The 23,551-nt window shown below is 44.6% G+C and overlaps 1 protein-coding gene across 2 annotated transcripts in view; it reads left to right on the top strand.

Moving 5' to 3' along the window:
- The window catches only part of LOC118558149 (coxsackievirus and adenovirus receptor homolog), a 92,675-nt gene extending 76,683 nt beyond the window's left edge, over nucleotides 1-15,992 (top strand). Inside the window, exons 1-3 of one of the 2 annotated variants that reach the window (XM_036128621.1) lie at nucleotides 8,347-8,411; nucleotides 8,606-8,641; nucleotides 14,641-15,971. In XM_036128621.1, the coding sequence (XP_035984514.1) occupies nucleotides 8,378-8,411; nucleotides 8,606-8,641; nucleotides 14,641-15,074 (504 nt within the window). In that variant the 5' untranslated portion in view covers nucleotides 8,347-8,377 and the 3' untranslated portion in view covers nucleotides 15,075-15,971. Of the gene's footprint in view, nucleotides 1-8,346; nucleotides 8,412-8,605; nucleotides 8,642-14,640 lie in introns of those variants that run through there. The other variant, XR_004928173.1, reaches the window with a different exon arrangement.
- Nucleotides 15,993-23,551: the final 7,559 nt, after the last annotated feature.

Genomic DNA, 23,551 nt, shown 5'->3' with positions numbered 1-23,551 from the left:
AAATCTTCAAGAATACTTTGATCCAAAGGTGCGCCCCTTCTCTTGGATCAGGGAGCATGTTCCTCAGCTGAACACCGTCAGCACCTGATAGAGGGTTGTAAGCAACTGCATGCACCTGTCCTGTAGCACTGTGAGTCTGAAACAATGGCAGTTGCACACTTTGTTTTGTTGCAGGTAAAAAAAGATCAGTTTTGTTAGAATGCAGATTATATCTGGGGCCCCTTTCTGCCCTGTATTCGCGCATGTCATCGGTTTTCATAACATCCGTGTCATCTGATTCTGCAGTTTTAAGAGCGTGTCTTACCACTTGTTCTATCGCATCCCGTAGCTGGTCTCGTTTGTGTTTATCTAACCTACTTTTTCCATGTATCGGTCTTACGTCACAGCTTATCCGTCCCCCACATAACTCCATACCAGGCACCTGCACTGAAGGGTCTGATGAAGTCACCACACTCCTGGCCTTGGATAACAGTTCTCTAGTATCACCACACAGATTGTTTTGCATAACAGCGGCTGCACCAGAAGCAGACATGTCTGGAATAACGGGAGTTGTGTACTTACCTTCTTGTTTGAAATATGATGATTCACTTACCCCCTGCAGACTTTCACTCTCTTGTTGTTGTTTGTCGAGGCCTGAGAAGCATAAGCTGAAATAAAGTTTGGTCAGTTTTATTAAGCCTGCTATTTTGATTTCCTCTTTTTGACATTTTTCCCGAGCAAACTCACCAGCACCAGCCATTTTTACCTGTGCTTGGGCTAGTCTATTTTTTAACATTTGTAAATAGTGAGTACACATCTGGGCTTCTGGCGGAGGCCCTTCTGCATCACCAAAAACCCCGTCTCCCCTCATCTTTTCGCACCACTACTCAAATTGTTTTAAATGGTGTTCAGCATCCTTGTGTGGGAAGCTTGCCACTATGCTCCCTTTTCCTGTCTCCAGCAATGTTCCCAAGGAACACCCCTGGAGCTCATGCTCTTGGTTCTTAGCCATTCCAGCACTCACACGTTTTGGCCAACCTGCCGGGCCAGCGTCCTGACCCCGGTCCAATGAGAGCTTATTTTTTATCTCTCAGACACCAAAACTTATTATGTTCCTATATGCATTAGTATAGTGTTTTTACATGGCAGTTTCAATTAGCTAGTGTACTCTGGATGAGCAGGTTATACGTCACCTGAACAGGTGCACCCTTACTCTTCACTTCCACTGGCTTAATGTCAATAACGTGTCTCACACACACACACACACACACACACACACACACACACACACACACACACACACACACACACACACACACACACACACACACACACACACACACACACACACACATTCACCCATACTGGCCAAGCTTCAATTAACTCTGTATGTACCCTTTTACTTAACTTTTTCATATATAGTTGGACTAGCGGCTTTTAAAATTCTTTGAGAGAACTTTTTGAGCTATTAAAACCAAAAATCCAGAGGCTAGTCAGAATGTTTTGTCCAAACACGGTTTTACTCTTCAGCCCTACAAGGATATAACTATGTCTCGCAGACACATGGACGCTTATTCATTTTTGAAAGTTATACGTCGCAATTAGTACATTGCGAACAATTTTATCCACAACGGAAATCCTAGTCAGTCCTCACGTAAACGCTTCCCCGGTGCAATACCCTTTTAGTTCTGTTTCCGTTTCCTTTTTTATTTCATTTTATTAAATTTTCAGAGGGTGGCTTTTATTACTGTGTGCAGACGAACAGAGAAAAACAGTGTTTTCGTCTTCACACAGCAAAGAGACTCGAAACCCACCTCCTAGACCACCTATTTTGCTTCAGGGCCTGTTCCTGACCCTGCGGACTTTCACCTCAGGTGGTCATGTGCCTACCCGGAAAAGTGTCTTTTAAGCCATCTCTATGAGATTGCTAGGGTCTCTAAACCCAGTTTCCGAGATGGCTGGTAGCCTTTCTGACCCTTATGGGGTCCCTGGAATTTAAACCAAAGCCTGCGCGCGCCTTACTCGTATGGTAATTATCGACACCTTTGCAACCAGTTCATCAAAAACCCTTTCTCTGCCTCATGCAATGCAAAATGTCCGCCCGTCCAGGAAGAAAAAACACTGGAGATAAAAATGGAATCTCCTCACTTTCTGCTCGGCCGTAGTCTGAGTGTTTTTCTTTCTGGATGGCGTCCTGGCCGGAAAAAACGGAGATGGTCCGTCGCCTTTCTTGGTCCGAGGCGGAAACACCAGTTTGTTAAATCCTCTATGGACCCGGCCCGTTTTACCCTTAATCGGCGACCACCACTTTGAGACCACTTAAGATGCAAAACTCTGGAAAGCATAAAGTATATTTCAGATTATTTAATCTACCACAGTCAGAGAAATGGTTACAAACACATCAGCGCTGATGGGCTCTTGATCGGCAAGAAGCCACGATTGCTCATCATTCAAACATTATAAAGGAGTTTAGGTTAACACCCATAAAAGGCCGTACATATCCAAACTGCGTCATCAGTAGATAAACGGTGTCAACTCCGGGACGCTATCAGACAGATGAGTCATTTTCTCGTTGTCCGGTTTTATCCAAGTGTGGCAGACAGTCCTGGGATAAACAGTTCGTTCCACTTGACCTCGTTGATATCCTAACACCAGGACGGAGCACAGGAGCCGAGAACTTGAGGCCAGGACGGAACCCAGGAGTTGAGAACTTGAGGCCAGGACGGAACCCAGGAGTTGAGAACTTGAGGCCAGGACGGAACCCAGCAGCCAAGAACTTGAAACCAGGACGGAGCACAGGAGCCGGCGAACCCTAGACTGCGGGCTGAGCTGGAACAGAGTCTCTGGCTGTGACTGAGCTGGAACAGAGTTTCTGGCTGAGGCTAAGCTGGAGCGGAACCTTTACGGCCTCTGACTCTTCAGTATCTTTTCACAATCCCAGAGCACATGAAATGACGCGTGAACGATTTCTGTTTTTATTGGTTACTGGTTGATTACGTGAAGTGTGCATGATGTCGACAAATTTTCAACCTTTGGAGGCGTAGTGGTAACCCCCCCCCCCCCCCCCCCCCCCCCAGTGGTTAATGGACCATGGGGGATGACATGACAAGATGTACATAGGGTTAAATGTTGATATTATGAATATAACCGTTATATAAATATGAACCACCTCTATTCATACCTCCCGTATTACACTGCCATTTCACACACATGTCAGAGGTCCAACAAAACTGTATCAGGGACCAGAAAAAACATGGTTTTGATGGGAACTTTAATTTGTAATTCATTCATCCTCAAAGGCTGTGAGGCCTTTCTTTCAGTAGACTGACTTAGTCTGACTTGAATTCTACTTCACTGTTATTTCCAGAATAATATTCTAAAGAAATTCAAGGGATGAGGGTCACATAACAACTAAAATAACATTTCCATGTTGTCTACCAGTTTCTCCAGTTAAGTAATGTGGAAACATAACCTGTTATATGTCTGAAAAAAAAAATTGGAGGTAATGTTTAAAATCAAAGCTTTAATTCCCTGTAAAATGGTAAGATATGCAAAAATGCAGCTGGTTGAATCTGAGCATGTTTAAGCTTTGCTAACACTGGGTTTAGTAACCAGTTAAAACTGTCAAAAATCTCTGACTGCAGCAGGGAAACACCAGCAGCTAGAAGTTAGTTTATCCTTGAGGTTGATGTGTTGAAAGCTTCCCCCAGGTTAGCATGGATGATGTTACACATACAGTCTCATAAGCGTTTCCTCTTAATCAGTTTTTTTCAAGCAATTAAATGTCCACTTTTAAGTTTTTTCTCACGTGAGCATTACTTAAATTGACTTGAGGTTTGCAGAGAATGCTATAGTACTAACATAGCAGTCAATTTAAAGGTGGCACCTGAAATCTCTACTATTTAGCGATCAGAATTGACAAAGACTCCTGGGTAGATGTTGAATCGTTTTCAGAAAGTTTCCATGTGGACAAAAATTACAAAGAAGATGAGGGCAAGTTCGTCAAAGGAGATATGAGGTACTTGTGGGCTCTTTTCGAGTGTCATCTGTTAGTTTTCTGTGTGTTCACCTCACCAATATGAAAAAAAATGTCCAGAGAGTAGACTATTTTCTGAAGACTATAGGTCCTGATTTGACTAGAATCATCCATGTGCATTTCCAATATGTAAGGATGTCAGAGTTAAAGGCTGAACGAAGTCGGCACAGCAGTCCGAAGCTCCTTCCTCCCCATGATAGAGTTCTTACTGTTGAACTCACGTGTTGTGCCGTTATATACTGTTTAAAGTTATTTAATGTTCAATAAATAACTCACTGTCTGTTAAGTATTGTCTGGTGATAATCAGCTCTTAAGCTGATATCAGGACAACGGTTGAAAGGGATGAATTTGAGCACTAGGGATCTTCTAACAACAAACTCTGCACACATATAGAATATAGGAGTGACAACTTCTCTTCAAGTTCAAGAATTTAATAGCAGAAATAAAATTAACATTCAGAAAACATCCCAATATAATGCTGTTCTGAATTAACACTATATTACAGTCAATAAATCCTCTCTACTAGGCTAGTTAAACTTAACTGAACTACTAAGCAAAATGAAGATAAAAAGAAGCTAAGCTATTTACATGCAAAATAAGACAAAAGACAACATAACAGTGGTTGATCACAATCAGAACAATTCAGTGAATCCTGGTTCCCTGACTCAAAGAACATGGAATGGAGTTAAATTAGCTTAACTAACCAATCAATTCACAATGTGAACCCTGAGTTAAACAAAACATTATTTGATGAAATAACATTTTATTTAAGTTAAAGAACCAAAGTTCATCTTAAGGGATGTGAATTGAGGTTAAATTAGCTTAGCTAAATCAGAACAACATTTGACATGTGTTTCAACATATTCACAATGCAACCAGAAGCTAAATAGCATTTTGGCTAGCGGATTTTCGGCGTTGACTTTAAAAGGTTTGGCTTTAATTTTAGTCATAACGAGTGGGCCGGAAAACATAAACCTTAATTTCCCATCAATGTATGAAACCCTTGTAGAGATAACGTTTGTTGTAACCATTAAAACACTCGAAACACATTGGTAATGATAGGGTACCATGTGCTAGCATGAGCTAATTCCGTTAGCTCTCTGTTGAAAAGAACATGTAAAGGCATTACACAAACATTTCCAAATGACTGTGTAACCTTTCCCTGCCTCAGTCCTGCCCGACCTGACAGCGCCTCGTGTGACTTCCGTCCACTTTGGTCATCCAAGGAAGCGGGCACTGAAAAGGGAAAAAGTAATTTCAGCATGCAGACATGCGGCCATGCAGCTATGGGCTAGCCGACAGCGTGATCGGGGCAGCTTGGGCCAACATCCTCCAGGCAGCGTTCTCTGATCTCTCAGCTTGTCTGGTGAAGGAATCCGTCCGATCTGCGTCATCTCGAGTCTGCTTTCCTGCAACAGCTGACAAAAATTAACAAAGCTGTTTTGGTATTCTGTATTTCACGGCTGGTTGCGCAAAAGTCAGAGTTCAACTTAGCTTCGATCTGGGTGATGAAACTTCGGATTCAGGTCCTCGGCTCAGCAGAGGACGAGACTTTTTCACTCCATCGTAGCAGGCAGATGAGTTTCACAGAACTTTCTGTGCAGCTTGTGGGCTTTTGGGGCTTTGAGACCCGCATGATGCTAGCTTTCCTCAAGCCAGCTCCTCTTTCCTCCTTTGTCTCAGGGAGGATCGAATGGTGAAGAAGAAGTAGCTTTGTCCTGAAGTGCTCCAGGAAGAAGTGGTATGAAGGTCTGGTCAGAAGTGCTCTGACCTTTGGTATGTGGAGAGTGGTCTTGTAGCATGGAACACTGCTGGGAAGGGTCCCTCCTCCATGGTACATGTTCAGAATTCAGTCTGACTTCATTCATTCCCTCATCATGGTCTGAATATCAGAATAAAGTTTATAGCCAAGTAGGTTTGCACTCACAAGGAATTTGACTTGGTGTTGATGTTGCAGACAAAACAAAATAAAATAGAATAGATATATATACAGAAGCTATATACACTCAGTAAACTGTGCGTTAATGTAACGCAGAAGCTTGTAGGTCCTGAACGGGGAAGAGAGACAGTGTCCAGTTTAACGGGTGGCTCTTGGCCTTGTTCATAAGGCTGGTAGCAGATGGGAAAAAGTTGTTCTTGTGGCGTGAGGTTTTGGTCCTGATGGACCGCAGCCTCCTGCCAAAGGGAAGTGACTGAAATAGTCTGTGACTGGGGTGCGAGGGATCAGCCACAATCTTCCCTGCACGCCTCAGAGTCCTGGAGGCATACAGGTCCTGGAGAGATGGAAGACTGCAGCCAATCACCTTCTTTGCAGACCGGATGACACACTGCAGTCTGCTCTGGTCCTTAGCGGTGGCACCAGTGTACCAAATGGTGATGGAGGAGGTGAGGATGGACTCAATGATGGAGGAGTAGAACTGCACCATCATTGTCCTTGGCAGGTTGAATTTCTTCAGCTGCCTTCTTCAGGAAGTACATCCTCTGCTGGGCATTCTTGGTGAGGGAGTTTATGTTCAGCTCCCACTTTAGGTCCTGGGAGATGATAGTTCCCAGGAAGCGGAAAGACTCCACAGTGTCAATGGTGGAGTCACAGAGGGTGATGGGGGTAGCTGGGGCTGAGTTCTTCCTGAAGTCCACAACCATATCCACTGTTTATACAGCGTTGAGCTCCAGGTTGTTCTCCCTGCACCAGGTCACCAGATGGTCAGCCTCCCACCTGTAGGCGGACTCGTTACCATCAGAGATGAGTCCCATGAGAGTGGTGTCGTCAGGAACTTCAGGAGCTTGACAGACTGATGACTGGAGGTGCAGCTGTTGGTGTACAGAGAGAAGAGCAGAGGAGAAAGAACACAGCCCTGGGGGGAACCAGTGCTGATGAGCTGTGAGTCAGAGACATGTTTTCCCAGCTTCACATGCTGCTTCCTGTCAGACAGGAAGTCTGTGATCCACCTGCAGGTGGAGTCGGGCGCACTCAGCTGGGATGATTGTGTTGAAGGCAGAGCTGAAATCCACAAACAGGATCCTGGCGTAGGTTCCTGCAGAGTCCAGGTGCTGGGGGATGTGGTGGAGAGCCAGGTTGACAGCGTTGTCTGCAGACCTGTTGGCTCTGTAGGCAAACTGTACGGGGTCCAGGCGGGGGTCAGTGATCTCTTTAAGGTGTGAAAGCACAAGGTGCTCAAAGGACTTCATAACCACAGAGGTCAGAGCAACGGGTCTAAAGTCATTAAGTCCTGTGGTCCTTGGCTTTTTGGGAGCATGGATGATAGTGGAGGATTTGAAGCAGGCAGGCACGTGACCAGTGAGGTGTTAAAAATGTCTGAACACAGGAGACAGCTGGTCAGCACAGTGCTTCAAGGTGGATGGATAGACAGAATCTGGTCCAGCAGCTTTCTGGGCACAACACATGAAAGGCCAAGGAACAGGAGCTGGGTGCTGTTATTGAGGATATCCGAATGAAGCCCAAATCTTAAAAAGTAAATAAATCTGATTGTTACTGAGACAGACCATGTTAGAGCGCCATCTGCTGTTTATCACTCAGGCAGACCTGCAGCAGCTGAGCATCAGTCAGCAGAGTCCTCCACTGGTCCTCCACTTTAAGTTGGTCCAGAAAGTTAATGGTTCCTGCAGATCAGTCCGGTTCTGGTCTAAACTGACCAGCTGATGTTGGTCAAACTCAGTGTTCATCAGAACAGCTGAGGCTGTCCTATTATTTCCTTTGTTTTGTTAAAGGAAGAGAAAAAAAGTCAAAATCAAGACTTACTGTAAGAAATGATTAAAAGCATTGTGAGGTTGAACAAAAAAGATTTTAAAATATTTCTACATTGGGAGCAGCTATAGCCACACTAAAAGCACATGAAGGGGGAGAGCAGAAATTAAACAGAAAGAACCAAATAGAAAATCAAATTTGTAAAGAAACAGCTGCCACTGCAAAAGCAGGTTTTCCAACCACAGCCTCTCTGGCAGCAGAAAACACTGCAGAGAACTGCAAAAGCAAAACTGAGCCACTTCCTCCTAGCTACACAATTCTCACGCACACAGTTTGAGCTTTGCAACCTTCAGTCCATGTGTTTATGTGCTGGTTATGGTTTAACTCTGGCCTGCTGACCATGATGCACACACAAATCCACTAATCACTTTCTAATCAGTGTATGCATATTTCCAAGCTAAGAACCTGTTGGTATGGTATTAATACTTTTATGATAAAATCTCTCTCCTTTATGTAACCCATGTGAAGGTAGACAGACAGGGATGTTGCTTAGGTGGCAGCCAGAGGAAACCACAGCAGGCGTGTTTACAGACAAAGATAAGAGGCTCATTACAGAGGAAATCAATTCATTGCAGGTTTAAAGTATTTGTGTCAAGATGACGATGAAAACATCCTTACTGTGTCTACTGGGTAAGTAAAATATATTTTATAGTATAGTATGATTTTTATAACAGCCAACAGTTTAAAAGCAGATAACGTGTTTGTCTTTGGTGTGAAATGAACAGGAAGCTGTTGGTGAAGATCTACATACAGATATTCTGTTTATGGGTCTGATGTCTTTGTGAAAATCAAACCTGAAACTGTAACCTGACTTTTTCCCCCAGTTCTGACATCATTGATGTGCTGCAAGACTCACCAAGGTCAGTGAATGTTGGCACCAATTTAAAATTTTTGATCAAAATGAGTAAAATTAATTAAGATGGTAGAAAATGAATGGGAGCTGCAGCTTTAAATGGAGATAAGGTCACTCTGATATGAATTGCTTAAACTGTATGATGTGGTTCACCCAGTCTCCCTAAAAATGTTTAATAGCCACAATGGTACATAGGGGGAAATGCAGTATCATCACAAATTGGCTCCTTTAGTCAAGTATGATTTATTGTGTCCCCTTAGAGTCATATCCGCATCGAGAGACCAAGTCACTCAATTTAATCTCGTGAATAAAACTTTCGGCCCAAATTAAATTTTTACTCTTCTGACGTAAACGACGTAACGTCAGGTGAGAGAAAGAAACATTTTTTGATTCTTGCTCGTTTTCGTCTCTCAGATCCATTGCAATTCTGATTCCTGTCTTTCTGTTCCTCTCCTCCTTTATCACCTTAGTTGTCTGAGCTGCCTGATAGCTTCCCTGATTTCAGCCAATTGAGTATATTTGCGAGAATGGTTGAATCAGAGGCCAATAGCCAGGTGCACGTCCACAGCAGAATGCGGATGTTTCATGTTAATATGAAGCGTAGAAGAAGATTTATTTTAGATAGATACATTTTTGTGTGAATACTGTAAAGTTCCGTCATGACACCCAAGCACCAGACCGAGGTTTTGCTGCTGACACTTTATTTTAAGGACGAACAGAACCGGACAGCTTCCAATACGTATCATTACAATACATTTTATTTATTGATTAAATTCACAGTTTATGATTTTTATCTCTGCAAGGGAAAGGTTTATTTACACGTCTTTATGGTGTGGGGGAAAAAACACGGTCAGACCGCCATAACAGCAGAGGAAAAAGAACACACCCTTGAGGAGAACCAGTAGAAGAAAATGCCTCAAATGACATAGAACCATTTAGATGCTGTGATCTGTCAAGATCCACCAGGTCTAGTAGGACAAAAGTTAAAATCAGTTAATCAGTCAATAATTTACTATATATATATATATATATATATATATATATATATATATATATATATATATATATATATATATATATATATATTCACTAATGTCAAAAGCTCTGATACTTTCATTGAGCAGAGGCAATGTTGGAGAGACCAGGTCACAAAAACCTGGACTCTGTTTATAGCATCCGTATATCTCTCTACCTAATATTAGAAAAATCACATTCTAATCAAAAATATAAACTATATCTTTTGAATCAGAAGGATAGGGTGGCAGATCGACCGCCCCAAGATGGCGGGCGTAATTTCCTGCGCTGCGACAGTCAATGCGGTGTCTACTCTTCTATGTCTATGGTCCCTGAAGCAGAGAGAGGCGTTGCTTGATGCACACCTTGTTTTGATCTGCAGGCAGTGCTCAAGCCCCACCCAGTGGTGAAATATTGCTTATTGCTTATTGGGTCCCTGAGCAAGACCCTTAACCCCAGAACGCTTCCGGGGCGCCGCACATGGCAGCCTACTGCTCCCCAAGGGTGATGGGTTAAAAGCAGAGAACAAATTTCGTTGTAATGTATGTTTCAATGACAATAAAGATGATATCACTATATAAATACATTTTGATTGATTATCCTGCAGCTCAAAGGTAACATGGGTCCACATGAGGTTCTCCTGGTGGGAGAACTTTAAATCAGACACCTTGGTTCCTCTGGATCATGATAATAATAATATAATTGAACTTTATTAATCTCACAATGGAGAAATTCACTTCTGCATCTTAACCCATCACCCTTGGGGAGCAGTGGGCTGCCACTCTGTGGCGCTTTGGGAGCAATCTGGGGTTAAGGGTCTTCCTCAGGGACCCAGAGTGCCAAGACTGGGGATCGAACCGGGTACTTGCATGATGTCAACACAAAACAATGTTTAACAAGATCTGATGCAGGGTTTCCACTGTAACTTAAATTTAGTGTTGATGGTTGATAATTATGTGAAACTCTGATATCTGTGAGCTAAAGCAGAGACGGCAGAGCCGTTGTTTAACACACCTCTCTGCAGCTTCTGTACTGTTACCCATCCATTATCCTATTGAGACGGTGTCTTTCCCACGGCCAAAACTTAACAGATCAAAAACTTATCTAAAAGGAACAAATCATAAAAACCTAATAAAAATCAATACGGTTCACCTTGAACCTAAAAATAAAACAATTACGTGTGGTCTATTAAATATAAGGTCTCTCCCTCCAAAGACTTTGTTAGTTAACGAATTGATTTCTGATAAACAGATTGATTTGTTTTGTCTCACAGAAACCTGGCTACAAGAGGACTATGTTAGTATAAATGAGTCAACTCCCTCCAATTATTCAAATTTCCACATTCCCAGATCTGTGGGAAGAGGAGGAGGAGTGGCAACCATCTTTCAGTCTGATTTATTAATTAGTCCCAGGCCAATTAATAACTACAGTTCTTTTGAACATTTAACCCTCAGTTTCCCTCATCCAAACTGCAAAGCAATAAAACCTCTTCTGTTTGTTGTTTTGTATCGTCCACCAGGCCCTTACACTCAGTTTTTGGATGAGTTGTCAGATTTCTTATCTGATTTGGTGTTAAATACTGATAAGGCTATTATAGTGGGTGATTTTAACATCCATGTTGACACAGAATGTGATAACCTTAGTGTAGCCTTTAAAACTATCCTAGATTCAATTGGTTTTGCTCAAAATGTGCATAAACCGACGCACTCCATACTTTAGACCTTGTGCTGACATATGGCATTGATTGTGAAGAATTAACAGTATTTCCTCACAACCCTGTCCTATCTGATCATTTTTTAATAACATTTGAGTTTAATCTAACTGAGTTCTCCACCCCCAAAAGAGGGTTCCATTATAGTAGATCTTTATCGGATAATGCTGTATCAAAACTTAAAGAGTCTGTCCTCTTTTTAATATCCTCCGTATTGCAGAAATGCCCTGTAGATGGCAGCAATGTTGTTTCTTCCAATTCACAAATAGATGTCTTTGTAAACGGTATGACTTCGTCATTGCGTTCTGCATTAGACAATGTAGCTCCCTTGAAAAAGAAGCTGATAATTCACAGGAAGCTGGCTCCTTGGTTTAATTCAGAGCTGCGTTCCTTGAAGCACAATGTTAGGAAATTGGAGAGAAAATGGCGCTCTACACACCAAGAGGAATCCTACTTAATCTGGAAGAACAGTCTATTGTTGTATAACAAGACCCTTCGCAGAGTTAGAGCAGCATATTTTTCATCATTAATTGAGGAGAATAAGAATAATCCTAGATTTCTCTTCAGTACAGTTGCCAAACTTACCCAGAGCCACAGCTCTGTTGATCCATCCATTCCCTTAGCTCTTAGCAGTAATGATTTTATGGGATTCTTCATAAATAAAATTGATTCCATTAAAAATAAAATAATTGCCATCCTCCCAAACATGATTACCTCATCTTCAGTAAGTGAGGCAGCGTTGGAGGAATCCTTAGAACCTGCGCAGTGTCTGAACTGTTTAAAAGCAGTAGAGCTTTCTGAGCTATCTAAAATTTTAGCTTCATCTAAACCTTCTACCTGTATGTTAGACCCAATCCCAACCAAGTTGTTTAAGGAGGTATTCCCTCTGATCAGTGGTCCTATTTTAGACATGATTAATCTATCCTTGGTAAATGGATATGTACCACAGGCTTTTAAAGTAGCTGTTATTAAACCTTTACTTAAGAAACCATCTCTTGATCAAGATGAGTTAGTAAATTACAGACCTATATCTAATCTTCTTTTCTTATCTAAAATTCTTGAGAAAGTAGTTGCTAATCAACTATGTGAACATTTACAAAGTAATGACCTACTTGAGGAGTTTCAGTCAGGCTTCAGAGCTCATCATAGCACTGAAACAGCTCTGGTGAAGGTCACCAATGATATTCTCATGGCCTCAGATAATGGACATGTGTCTATACTTGTCCTGTTAGATCTCAGTGCTGCATTTGATACAGTTGATCACAATATTCTCCCACAAAGACTTGAGCATACTGTAGGGATTAAGGGAAAAGCATTAGGCTGGTTTAAATCTTATCTGTCGGACAGATTCCAGTTTGTTCATGTTAATAATAAATCTTCCTCAAACTCTAGGGTCACTTGTGGAGTACCACAGGGTTCAGTCCTTGGACCAATTCTATTTACTATATATATATGCTTCCGATTGGCAAAATAATCAGACAGCATGGGATTAATTTCCACTGTTATGCTGATGACACTCAGCTATATTTATCCATAAATCCTGATGAATCCAATCAGTTACTTCGACTGCAGTCATGTCTTGATGACATCAAAAGCTGGATGACTTTAAATTTCCTGCATTTAAATTCTGACAAGACAGAAGTTGTAATCTTTGGGCCAGAGTCTTCAAAAAAAAAGTTCTTAATCAATCCCTTAATCTGGATGGCATTAACTTGGCATCTGGTAATAAAGTTAAAAATCTTGGTGTTGTTTTCGACCAAGACATGTCATTTAAATCCCATATTAAACAGGTTTCCAGAGTTTCCTTTTTTCACCTCCGGAATATCGCCAAAATTAGAAACATTCTGTCCAGGAGTGATGCTGAAAAACTAGTCCATGCATTTGTTACTTCAAGGCTGGACTATTGTAATTCTTTACTATCAGGAAGTCCACAAAATGCAGTTCGAAGTCTTCAGCTGATTCAAAATGCTGCGGCAAGAGTTCTGATGAAAATCAACAAGAGGGATCATATTTCTCCAATTTTAGCTTCCCTTCATTGGCTTCCTGTTAAATCAAGAATAGAATTTAAAATTCTCCTTCTAACGTATAAAGCCCTTAATAATCAAGCTCCATCATATATCAGAGCTCTGATTACCCCGTATGTTCCTAACAGAGCACTTCGCTCTCAGACTGCAGGTCTGCTGGTGGTTCCTAGAGTCTCTAAAAGTAGAATGGGAGGCAGATCCTTTAGCTATCAGGCTCCTCTCCTGTGGAACCAACTCCCAGTTTTGGTCCGTGAGGCAGACACCCTATCTATTTTTAAGACTAATGTTAAAACTTTCCTTTTTGACAAAGCTTATAGTTAGAGTGGCTCATACCCTGAGCTATCTCTATAGTTGTGCTGTGATAGGCCTAGGCTGCTGGAGGACATCAGGGTCTAATTTTCTCACTCTACTGATTTCTACTGTTCTTCAGTCTACTGTTCTCCAGTTTTGCATTGTATTACATTGAAATGACTGTCGTCATTTCAGCTTTTAACTTTTTGCTCTCTCTCTTTTTCTTCATAGTAGGTACACCTGGTCTGGCGTTCTGTTAACTGTGACATCATCCAGAGAAGACGGCTCACCCGCTACTACCATCTAATGTAGAACAGATTACTAGATCAATGTGTGCTTCTGTGCTTTTTTGTTTCTCTTGTTGTGTCTCTGTTCTGTCTTCTGTAACCCCAGTTGGTCGAGGCAGATGACCGTTCATACTGAGCCCGGTTCTGCCGGAGGTTTTTCCTTCCCGTTAATGGGTGGTTTTTCTTCCCACTGTCGCTTCATGCTTGCTCAGTATGAGGGATTGCAGCAAAGCCATGTACAATGCAGACGACTCTTCCTGTGGCTCTACGGTTCCCCAGGAGTGAATGCTGCTTGTCGGGACTTTGATGCAATCAACTGGTTTCCTTATATAGGACATTTTTGACCAATCTGTATAATCTGACCCAATCTGTATAATATGATTGAACTTGACTTTGTAAAGTGCCTTGAGATGACATGTTTCATGATTTGGCAAATAAAATTGAATTGAATTGAACTTTTGGTTCTTCTCTGGTCTGAGACATGATGATGGTCTGCTGAGGCCTGGAGACAGAAAATGGTTCTTGTTGGTTTCAGATTTTAATGATTCAATGAGAAAATAACTATAGTTGTTTAAACCAACCAATGTTTCTGTTTCTAAAGCAGGATTAGACATTAAATCATAGTTAATGTTCAGAGCTCCTCTCTAACTCCTGCTCTGTGTTGTTTTCTCTCCTGCAGGTCAGAGAATCATCACAGCAGAACCAGGAGACAACGTCATTCTGACATGTAGAGCAGCTGAGAACAAAGATGTTATAGTTGTAGAGTGGAGCAGAACTGATCTGGAGTCAGATCATTATGTTCTTGTGTACAGAGACAATCAGTTTTTTCCAGAGGGTCAGTCTCCATCCTTTAGGAACCGGGTGTCTCTGCTGGACGTGAAGAATGGAGACGTGTCTTTGGTTCTGAAGAACGTGACGACTAATGATACAGGAAGATATGAGTGTCGAGTTGATTATGCTAGAAACAATCGCAGGAAGAGATCTCTACTGGACACTGAGCCCATCAGCATCATTAACCTGACAGTTGAAGCAGGTGAGTTTGTTTGTGGATCAGAAGCTCCTGCAGCTTCCTGGTTGTTGATGGAAGAGAGAAACAGATCAGATGTTAGATGATGGAGATGGACAGAAAGACTTCAATGAATCCTGGTTTTCATTTCTGACAGAACCATCCTAGAACTGAACAATTTGACAGTTTTCTTCCAGAAAGTCCAAAAGAAATGTAGAACGTCATCCAGCTGCTTTGATTTAGTTCAAGAAGCATCAGATGCTGCTTTGCTGCTGTTGCTAAAATCATCTATTATTACAGTTCTACTGATGTGCTCTAAGACATTTATTTATTATTGAAGACATAGAAACAAATGTGGAGAATCAGAAGATAAATGAGGGCTGGCAGTGACTCTGTTTAAAATCAGTCTCCATGTCATTCCAGTCATTTAGCAATCAGCTGATTTCAGGTAAAGATGCTGAAATCAATGCAGAATAAAGTCTATTTCAGTCCCCAGTAGTCAGACATCAGATATGTAGAGCAGCATCATGTGATCTGCTCCTGGCCAGCACCAAGATGGACTCCTGGCTTTCAGAGAACAGCTTCTGGATCAGAGGATTGTTGCTGTTCTGGAGCAGAACAGCAACAATCCTCCAGAACTTTCCTCAGGATCCTGTTAAAGGTGGAGAAAGATTTCTACCATCAAGCTGTTTAGTCACTTTAAGCAACATGACAAGCTGCAGAGCTGCACTACAAGGTCACCTTCAAGAACTGCTGCTATGGTCTGCTGCTGTCTACAACATTTAATCTAGTGGACCTTCAGAGGAGGGAGCGTAATAGAAAGGTGGAGGAAACAGAGCTGGAGATGCTGATGAGACTCTGGAGGAAGCAGCTGCTCTGAGATCAGAGATCAGTAGATGATGAGGGACAGCAGCTTCTCTATCGTCTCCTAGCTGAAAGATCAGACTAACTCCTGATTCTCTTCTGCAGGGAATGAGGAGAAACTCAAGGAGGATGGAGGAAAGAAGGATGGACTAAAGGAGGATGGAGGGAACAAGGACAGACAAAATGAGGATGGAGGGAGCTGTACTAGCTGGATAGTTGGTTTCATAGTAGGACTCGTTGGATTCTTTGTTTTGGTTTCACCTTTTGGTTTTCTGCTCTATAGAAATCGGGAACAATTGTGTCAGGGACAGAACTCATCTCCTGCAGCAGGAGAAGAACTTGAACCTATGAATACTGAAAACCTTCCTCCAGCTGAAGAGTGAACATCAAGGCATCATTTCCAGCTGAAGAAACCTTCAGCTCTGTGACAGAATATAAAGGGACTATAAAGACACACCTGGTTCTCTTCTGCAGAGATAAAGGACGGACTGATACTTGGTCTTTCAGGTTTTGTTATTGTGGTTCTTCGTGTTGTTTATGTGCATCATAGGATGCAGAAATATTCTTCACCCAGACCTGACCCACCTCCAGCACCAGAAGCTGAACTGGAGCAGCAGAATTACAGCAGTACTGTAAAAACTTAATGATCCCTTAAAACCTTTCAGATGCTTTCAACAAGCTGACTGGTGGATAAATAACAGTGTTTTGTTGGAATGGAAAACATGCCTCAGTTTATTCATTTATTTAGTTCGTTTTTGTGTAGTTTATTCACTTTTTTTCATTCATCCTGCAAAAACAGAATCTCTCTATTGACACAAATAAAAAGCATTTAAAAAGTTTGGACAGATTAAATATCACTAGAACCTGTGCCTTTTTGTGACTAAAATGTGAGATTTTATGTTTTTCAAAGTTAAATTTTGCAACTTTAATATTTCTCTGTTGATTTTTTATAAATCAAAGAATGAAGCTCATAAATGTATTTCATAGGATTCAAAGTTGTTTAATTTGAGTCTTTTTATTACTTAACTTTTTTCTAAACATACTGTACACGCTTTATTAAGTCTTTACTTTCCCTAAAATAAAAAGTAAATCTAAAATGTTTTTGGGCTGTTTCTTTATTCAAGTCCTTTCTTGTGATAAACACAAATTAATATTTAGTTAACTAAGGGAATAAAATCATTGAGGGATTTTTTGGAACTTAAAATGAAATGAAGAGATTTTTAACAAGATTTTTATTGCAGATGAGGAATAACATAAAATAAAAATAATTATCGTCTATTTAATGCTTTAGACATTCCAAACTGATATTTATTATGATTTTTTACATGTTTTTTGGCATAACACCTATCTTATTGGTCGTGCTGATTTGCTGTAACAGGAACAACTCTGCAAAGCCATGTTGTGTCACTCTGTCTGCTGCAGCGACAGAAACAGAGAAAATGTGCAGGTCGGTGTTGGAGGTTAAATTTTGCGCTGGTTTTTGAGCATTTGTCAAAATTGTTACGTTTAGACGCTCAGAGCTCACACAGATACATGAAGACTCACAAACAGCAGGTTTAGACTGGAGGACACCAATCTACTGCTTTGATCAGCTCTGGGTCCCCTGGACCTGAACACCTGAAAATGTGTCTAGATGTCTGTTTTTCTCCAGAACTTTCCTCAGGATCCTGTTAAATGTGGAGAAAGATTTCTACCAATAAGCTGTTTAGTCACTTTAAGCAACATGACAAGCTGCAGAGCTGCAGCTCTATTTGGCATTAAGACATCAATTCTTTTTTTCCCTTTTTTTCCCCCCAGTGTCCTGTCTAGCAATGTAGCAATAGGAATTGATGTCTCAATGCCAGATAGAGCTCGACAGATTTTGCTTTTAGAAGTGGAGCGAACAGCTTTCGCGATAGTGCTCCGCTTGATTTATGCATGTAAATAGCTTTATTGTGATTCCTGCAGGGAGAATTTCAAATTAAATGGACACCACAATGGGAGAGTAAAGGAAGAACAAGAAGAAAGAGAAAAAAAAGAAAGAGAAGAGGTGAAAGAAAGAAGAGATAAATGGAGAGAGTGATAAAACATTCTCCGTCTGCTCCATCACCTGGAAAGACAGATGCAAAAAGAACAGCACAACCAACAGAGATAAAGCAACAGATACAATCGAATAACACCTAGATGCAATTGCTAAATCATATGTATTATTATTTAAGCTGACATGTGTAAAGTGAAACCTGAAAAAAGAAAGTGAAAGAACATAAATAAACTACAGGCTTTCTGTATATAAGTGAACACTTAATACCTGGAACCCTGCACCTGTGGGAGTTTGTGAGAGTGCACTAGTTTAGGTGAAAATTATCCAGAAGGAAATAGCTCAATAGTGGTTGTGGAGAACCAAAGGCCTGCCTTCCCCGAGCACAGAGGCAGGAGTCAGGGGACCCATAACCCCGGACTCCCAAAGGGGCCCCTAAAGCAGGGCGCCCAGGAGGGGCCGACACAGGATATCTGCAACCCCCCCCCCCCCCCCCCCCCCCCCCCGCCCCCCCAAGGAAAGAGGAGAGACGACCCCGAGGAAATCCCCTAGCCACCGCATTGCCGACGCCCCCAAGAGCCGCGGGGACGAGCCCGTGGGCTCCCCCGGCAGCCAGCCCCGCTGAAGTGGTACCAGCCATGGGCTGAGGGGCCCCGGGGGGCCAGGCCCCGCAAAGTAGCCGCCAGGAGTGGGCCGGTGCACACCCGGGAACCCGCCCCAAACCCGAGGCCCACCAATGCGGCAGAGGGCAAAGGCGCCCACCAGCGCAGCGGAGGAGGGCAGGACGTGGGGGGATGGGCTCCGCACCTAGCGGAGACTGCTTGTGCCCGCCCCCCGGCCCCGCCCCCCGGACCAGGCCCCGAAAGAGGGGGGGCCAACACGACCCGTACGGGCCACCCAGCCAGAACACTCCGTACTCCCTTAATACCTAATAAACCTCCTCCTTACCAACACCACAACCCCCCCCAGCCCACCCACCAAGCCTACTTGCTTTACCTTACCCTAGCCACCCCTGCCCCCCACCCCTCCTGGGGGAAGCGGAGGCATCAGCCCCAGATCTGGCAAGCCACTGACTACCCATAGCAGCCCCCCGCCAAGACCCCGGACACAGTGGCCCACACCTCCTCCAGGCCCCAGACTCCTTGCCGCCATCGGAGAACGGGGGGTGTGCAAAAGACCCCGATCCTTCCTACACCCGCTCAGATGTTGTGTTGTTGCATGTTGTTTTCAAGTGTGTTTAAAAACTGGGAGCGCCGAAGAGGGTGCACGGCACAGCCCACCCCCCCTCCGGAATGAAGCTGGTGCCAGCACACCCCCTCCAAGCAACTGCCCAGAACTCAATGTCTAAGTGCGAGAGGAGGTGAAGGGAGTCGTCCGAGGTGAGTCTCACACAACATAAGCCCCCCCCCCCCCCCCCCCCATACCATGGCCTACATGAGTGTGCGTTGGGAAATTGTTTGGAGTGAAAGTGTCTAAAATGCATGATAAAATTGGGGAGAGGGACGTCACCAGAAAGTGGCAACCTCCAGTAACGCCCCCTCCCCAAGGACCTACATGTGTGGCGGCGTGATGAAGCAGGCAGAGGGAGAAGTCTGAGGATGGGGAGCAAAGGACTGGGGAGCCATCCCAGGGAGCCAGCTCCCCTACTGACTCCAATAGGCACCCCCGCTCCCCAAAAGCCCCACCCAGAGAAGGGGACCTCGCCAGCGGCACCACCGTAGCCCGGGGAGAGGCCGCAGGGCCCGCCAGCCAACCACCCACCAGGACCAACACCACAACCACCCCAGCCCACCCACCAAGCCTACTGGCTTTACCCCCCCCCCCCAAATAAATAAATAAATAAATTAAATAATTAATAAATAAGAGGGGGGGGACCCTGGCCCACACGAGCCATCCCAAACCCCACCCCCCAAGCGAAACCCACACCGGGAGACGACATGGACCAGGACCGGGACAGGGGGCCGGACACAAGCCCACCAGAACGTCCATTCCCCCCCCCCCCCTGTAGATTTAATCCCTCCCCAACACTAACATTCAAACAACTCACCATACATTCGACAGTAGACATCCAGGCTGGGTAAGTCCCTACTCCCCCTCCTTCCCCTCCCCCCACTAGCAGAGTGCCGATCCAATGAAGGAGAAGAGCATCTGCCCTGAGATGTTAATGTCCATGCCCCCCTACCAGCTCAACAGGCCCCGAGGCCCCGAGGCCCCTCAGCGCACCAGAGGCCCGTGCAGGGGCGGACACCCGGGCGTGCGCCGGCCCACACAGAAAGCGGCACACCCCCTGGAACCGGAACCCCCGAGGCCCCGCCGGGGCCCCCGCCCGAGGGCGGCTCGCCCCAGGGACCCCAGACCCACCCCGGCCCACCCCGGCCCCACCCAACGGCAGCACAGCTACCAGATCAGTAACCCACGTCCGTCACCATGCAGCTCCCCAAGAGCCCTGCAAGGGGTTGCTGTAGGCCGCCCGTAGGCCTCCCAAGCCCTTCCCAGATGGGATCAACAGACCCTGGAGTCAGACCCACCAGGCGCCCCACTCCGAGTGCCCCAGGAGCCCCAGGAGCCCCAGGAACCCCTCCATCCAGCCACTGCGCCCTGCAGGAAGCAACCCACCGCCCCTTTTTCCACTAAGTGATGGTGTTGATCAGAGGAGCCCAAAGAGATCGATTAGATGTGGATGCAGATGCTGTCTCAAGATTAATATGATCCAACAAAAGTTCTCTATACTGATTGATACTGAGATTTTCTTTACTTTTCCAATTCATGAGGACAGTTTTCTTTGCGATACATAATGCAGTGAAAACCATGTAAACTATTTCTTTTTCCAGAGGGCTTTCCTCAAAATTACCGAGCAAGCAAACTGATGGTGAAGGTGTAATTTTATAGCTCAGGCACTTTGATAAGTCCTTACATATTTGTGTCAAGAACCTCTGGACTGGTGTGCATAACCATAACGCATGAATATAATTATCAGGATGATTGCCTATGCAGTGTGGACAGATATTAGATTGTGCCAAACCCATCTTGAATAATCTTTGTCCTGTGTAGTGTACTCTGTGAAGGATTTTGTATTGTATTAGTTGTAAGTTGGTGTTTCTACTCAATTTGAAAGTTCTTAGACATATCTGAGCCCAGAAGTTTTGTTCAAAGGTGACTGATAAATCCACTTCCCATTTCATAATAGGAAGAGATATTGAATAATCTATTTTAGTCAGTGTCCTGTATGATTTAGACAGTAGTTTGGGGGAGGTTAAATCTAGGAACTCTAATATATTAGTTGGGATTTGTAAACCACCATTATAGAATATCCCATCTAGTGTCAATTCTTACTGCCACATTGCTAGACAGGACACTGGGGAAAAAAAAGAAAGGTGGAGGAAACAGAGCTGGAGATGCTGATGAGACTTTGGAGAAAGCAGCTGCTCTGAGATCAGAGATCTGTAGATGATGTGGGACAGCAGCTTCTCTATCGTCTCCTACCTTAAAGATGAGACTAACTCCTGATTCTCTTCTGCAGGAAACAAGGAGGATGGAGGAAACAAGGACGGACCAAAGGAGGATGGAGGGAGCTGTACTGGTTGGATAGTTGATTTTTTTTGTTATAGCTATTGCTGTTATAGTTTAAGTGTTTGTCCCACATGCAGATACAGATGGAGGCCTTTTGGCTCAGCTATCTCTTCACCACAACGCATCGGTACAGCGCCCGCTTCACGGCAGACGCCGCACCAATCCGCCTGTCGATCTCCCGCTCCATCTTCCCCTCATTCGTAAACAAGACCCCAAGATACTTGAACTCCTCCACTAGGGGCAGCACATCCTCCCCAACCCGGCACTGATCCTCATCCCGGCCGCTTCGCACTCGGCTGCGAACTGCTCTAGTGAGAGCTGTAGATCACGCCCTGATGAAGCCAATAGGCCCGTTTACACTACACCTAAAAACCGAGCCATGCCGAGACCGGTCCTAGCTTGGTCCAGTTAACTGAGATAAATGCAGCCGTTTACACACAAGAGTTATCTCGGTTATTTGTTCCTTGGTTGCTCCTCGCCCCCTAGTGGCGATCTGCGGTACTACCGCTCTTTGGGATTGAAGGCGGGACCGAGCAAATCAAAATGGCGGCACCCGTAATATTCAGGATGTTATTGTTAGACATAGAGTCGGCTTTTGGGACGTGGATAAGACAAATGAACGTCTAATAAGGATTTACAGACGCAGGAAACAACAACAGACGCTGAGGTTCATAAGCAGAGTCATCTCTGGAAACCGTGTGGCACGGTAAGGAAGCTAGTATTATTATGAATGTCTGAAATTTGTCTGAATGGAGTGTGAATCTGGACGTGCAGCCAGACACGCCGGAAAACCCGCTGACAGTCAGCTGACTGTAAGGGGATGACGCTGTCTGCTCATGCGCTCCTCGTTATCAGGGAACCGGGCTAAAAAAAACCAGTCCGAGACCTGGTGGGGAACTGGTCTGCAGTTAGCGCGGTCCGGTTATCGTTAGCGCGGTCTGGTTCAGTCTGCTGACCGTTTACACACAAGAGTTATCTCGGTTACCGAGCTCGGACTAGTCTCGGCTCGGTTAAAAAAGTGTAGTGTAAACGGGCCTAATAGGACCATGTCATCCGCGAATAGCAGAGACGCAATCCTAAGGCCACCAAAACGGAGCCCCTCAACACCTTGGCTGCGCCTAGAAATTCTGTCCATAAAAGTTATGAACAGAATCAGCAGCCTTGGCGGAGTCCAACTCTCACCAGAATTGAGTCCGACTTACTGCCGGCAATGCGGACCAGACTCTGACACCGGTCGTACAGAGACCTGACAGCCCTTATTAAAGGGCCCGGTACTCCCGGAGTACCCCCCCACAGGATCCCTCAGGGGACACGGTCGAATGCCTTCTCCAGATCCACAAAGCACATGTAGACTGGTTGGGCAAACTCCCTTTCCCCCCTCCAGAATCCTGCTGAGGGTGTAGAGCTGGTCCAGTGTTCCATGGCCAGGACGAAAACCACACTGCTCTTCCTGAATCCGAGATTTGACTATCCGATGGACCCTCCTTTCCAGAACCCCGGAATAGACCTTACCAGGGAGGCTTAAGAGTGTGATTTCTCTATAGTTGGAATACACCCTCCGGTCCCCCTTTTTAAATAGGGAGACCACCACCCCAGCCTGCCAATCCAGGGGAACTGCCCCCGATGTCCACGCAATGCTGCAGAGCTGTGTTAACCAACACAGCCCCACAACATCCAGAGCCTTAAGGTACTCAGGGCGAATCTCATCCACCCCCGGGGCCTTGCCGCCGAGGAGCTTTTTAACAACCTTGGCGACCTCAGCACCAGAGATGGGAGAACCCGACCCAGAGTCCTCAGGCTCTGCTTCCTCAATGGAAGACGTGTTGGTGGGATTAAGGAGGTCTTCGAAGCATTCCGCCCACCAAAACACAACGTCCCGAGTCGAGGTCAGCAGCACACCACCCCACTCAGGCTCTGCTTGCCCGCCGCTTCGACTGCCGGTACACATCAGCTGCTTCCGGAGTCCCACAGGCCAATAAAGCCGTGTAGGACTCCTTTAGCTTGACGGCTTCCCTCACCGCTGGTGTCCACCAGCGTGTTTGAGGGTTGCCGCCGTGACATGCACCGACAATCTTGCGGCCACAGCTCAGACTAGCCGCGGAACATGGTCCACTCGGACTCAATGTCCCCCGC

This window comes from Fundulus heteroclitus, unplaced genomic scaffold (genome assembly GCF_011125445.2).
Source record: "Fundulus heteroclitus isolate FHET01 unplaced genomic scaffold, MU-UCD_Fhet_4.1 scaffold_103, whole genome shotgun sequence".
Lineage (NCBI taxonomy): Eukaryota > Metazoa > Chordata > Actinopteri > Cyprinodontiformes > Fundulidae > Fundulus > Fundulus heteroclitus.
The sequence above is the reverse complement of the archived record's forward strand: the minus strand, read 5'-3'. Positions and strand labels throughout refer to the sequence as shown.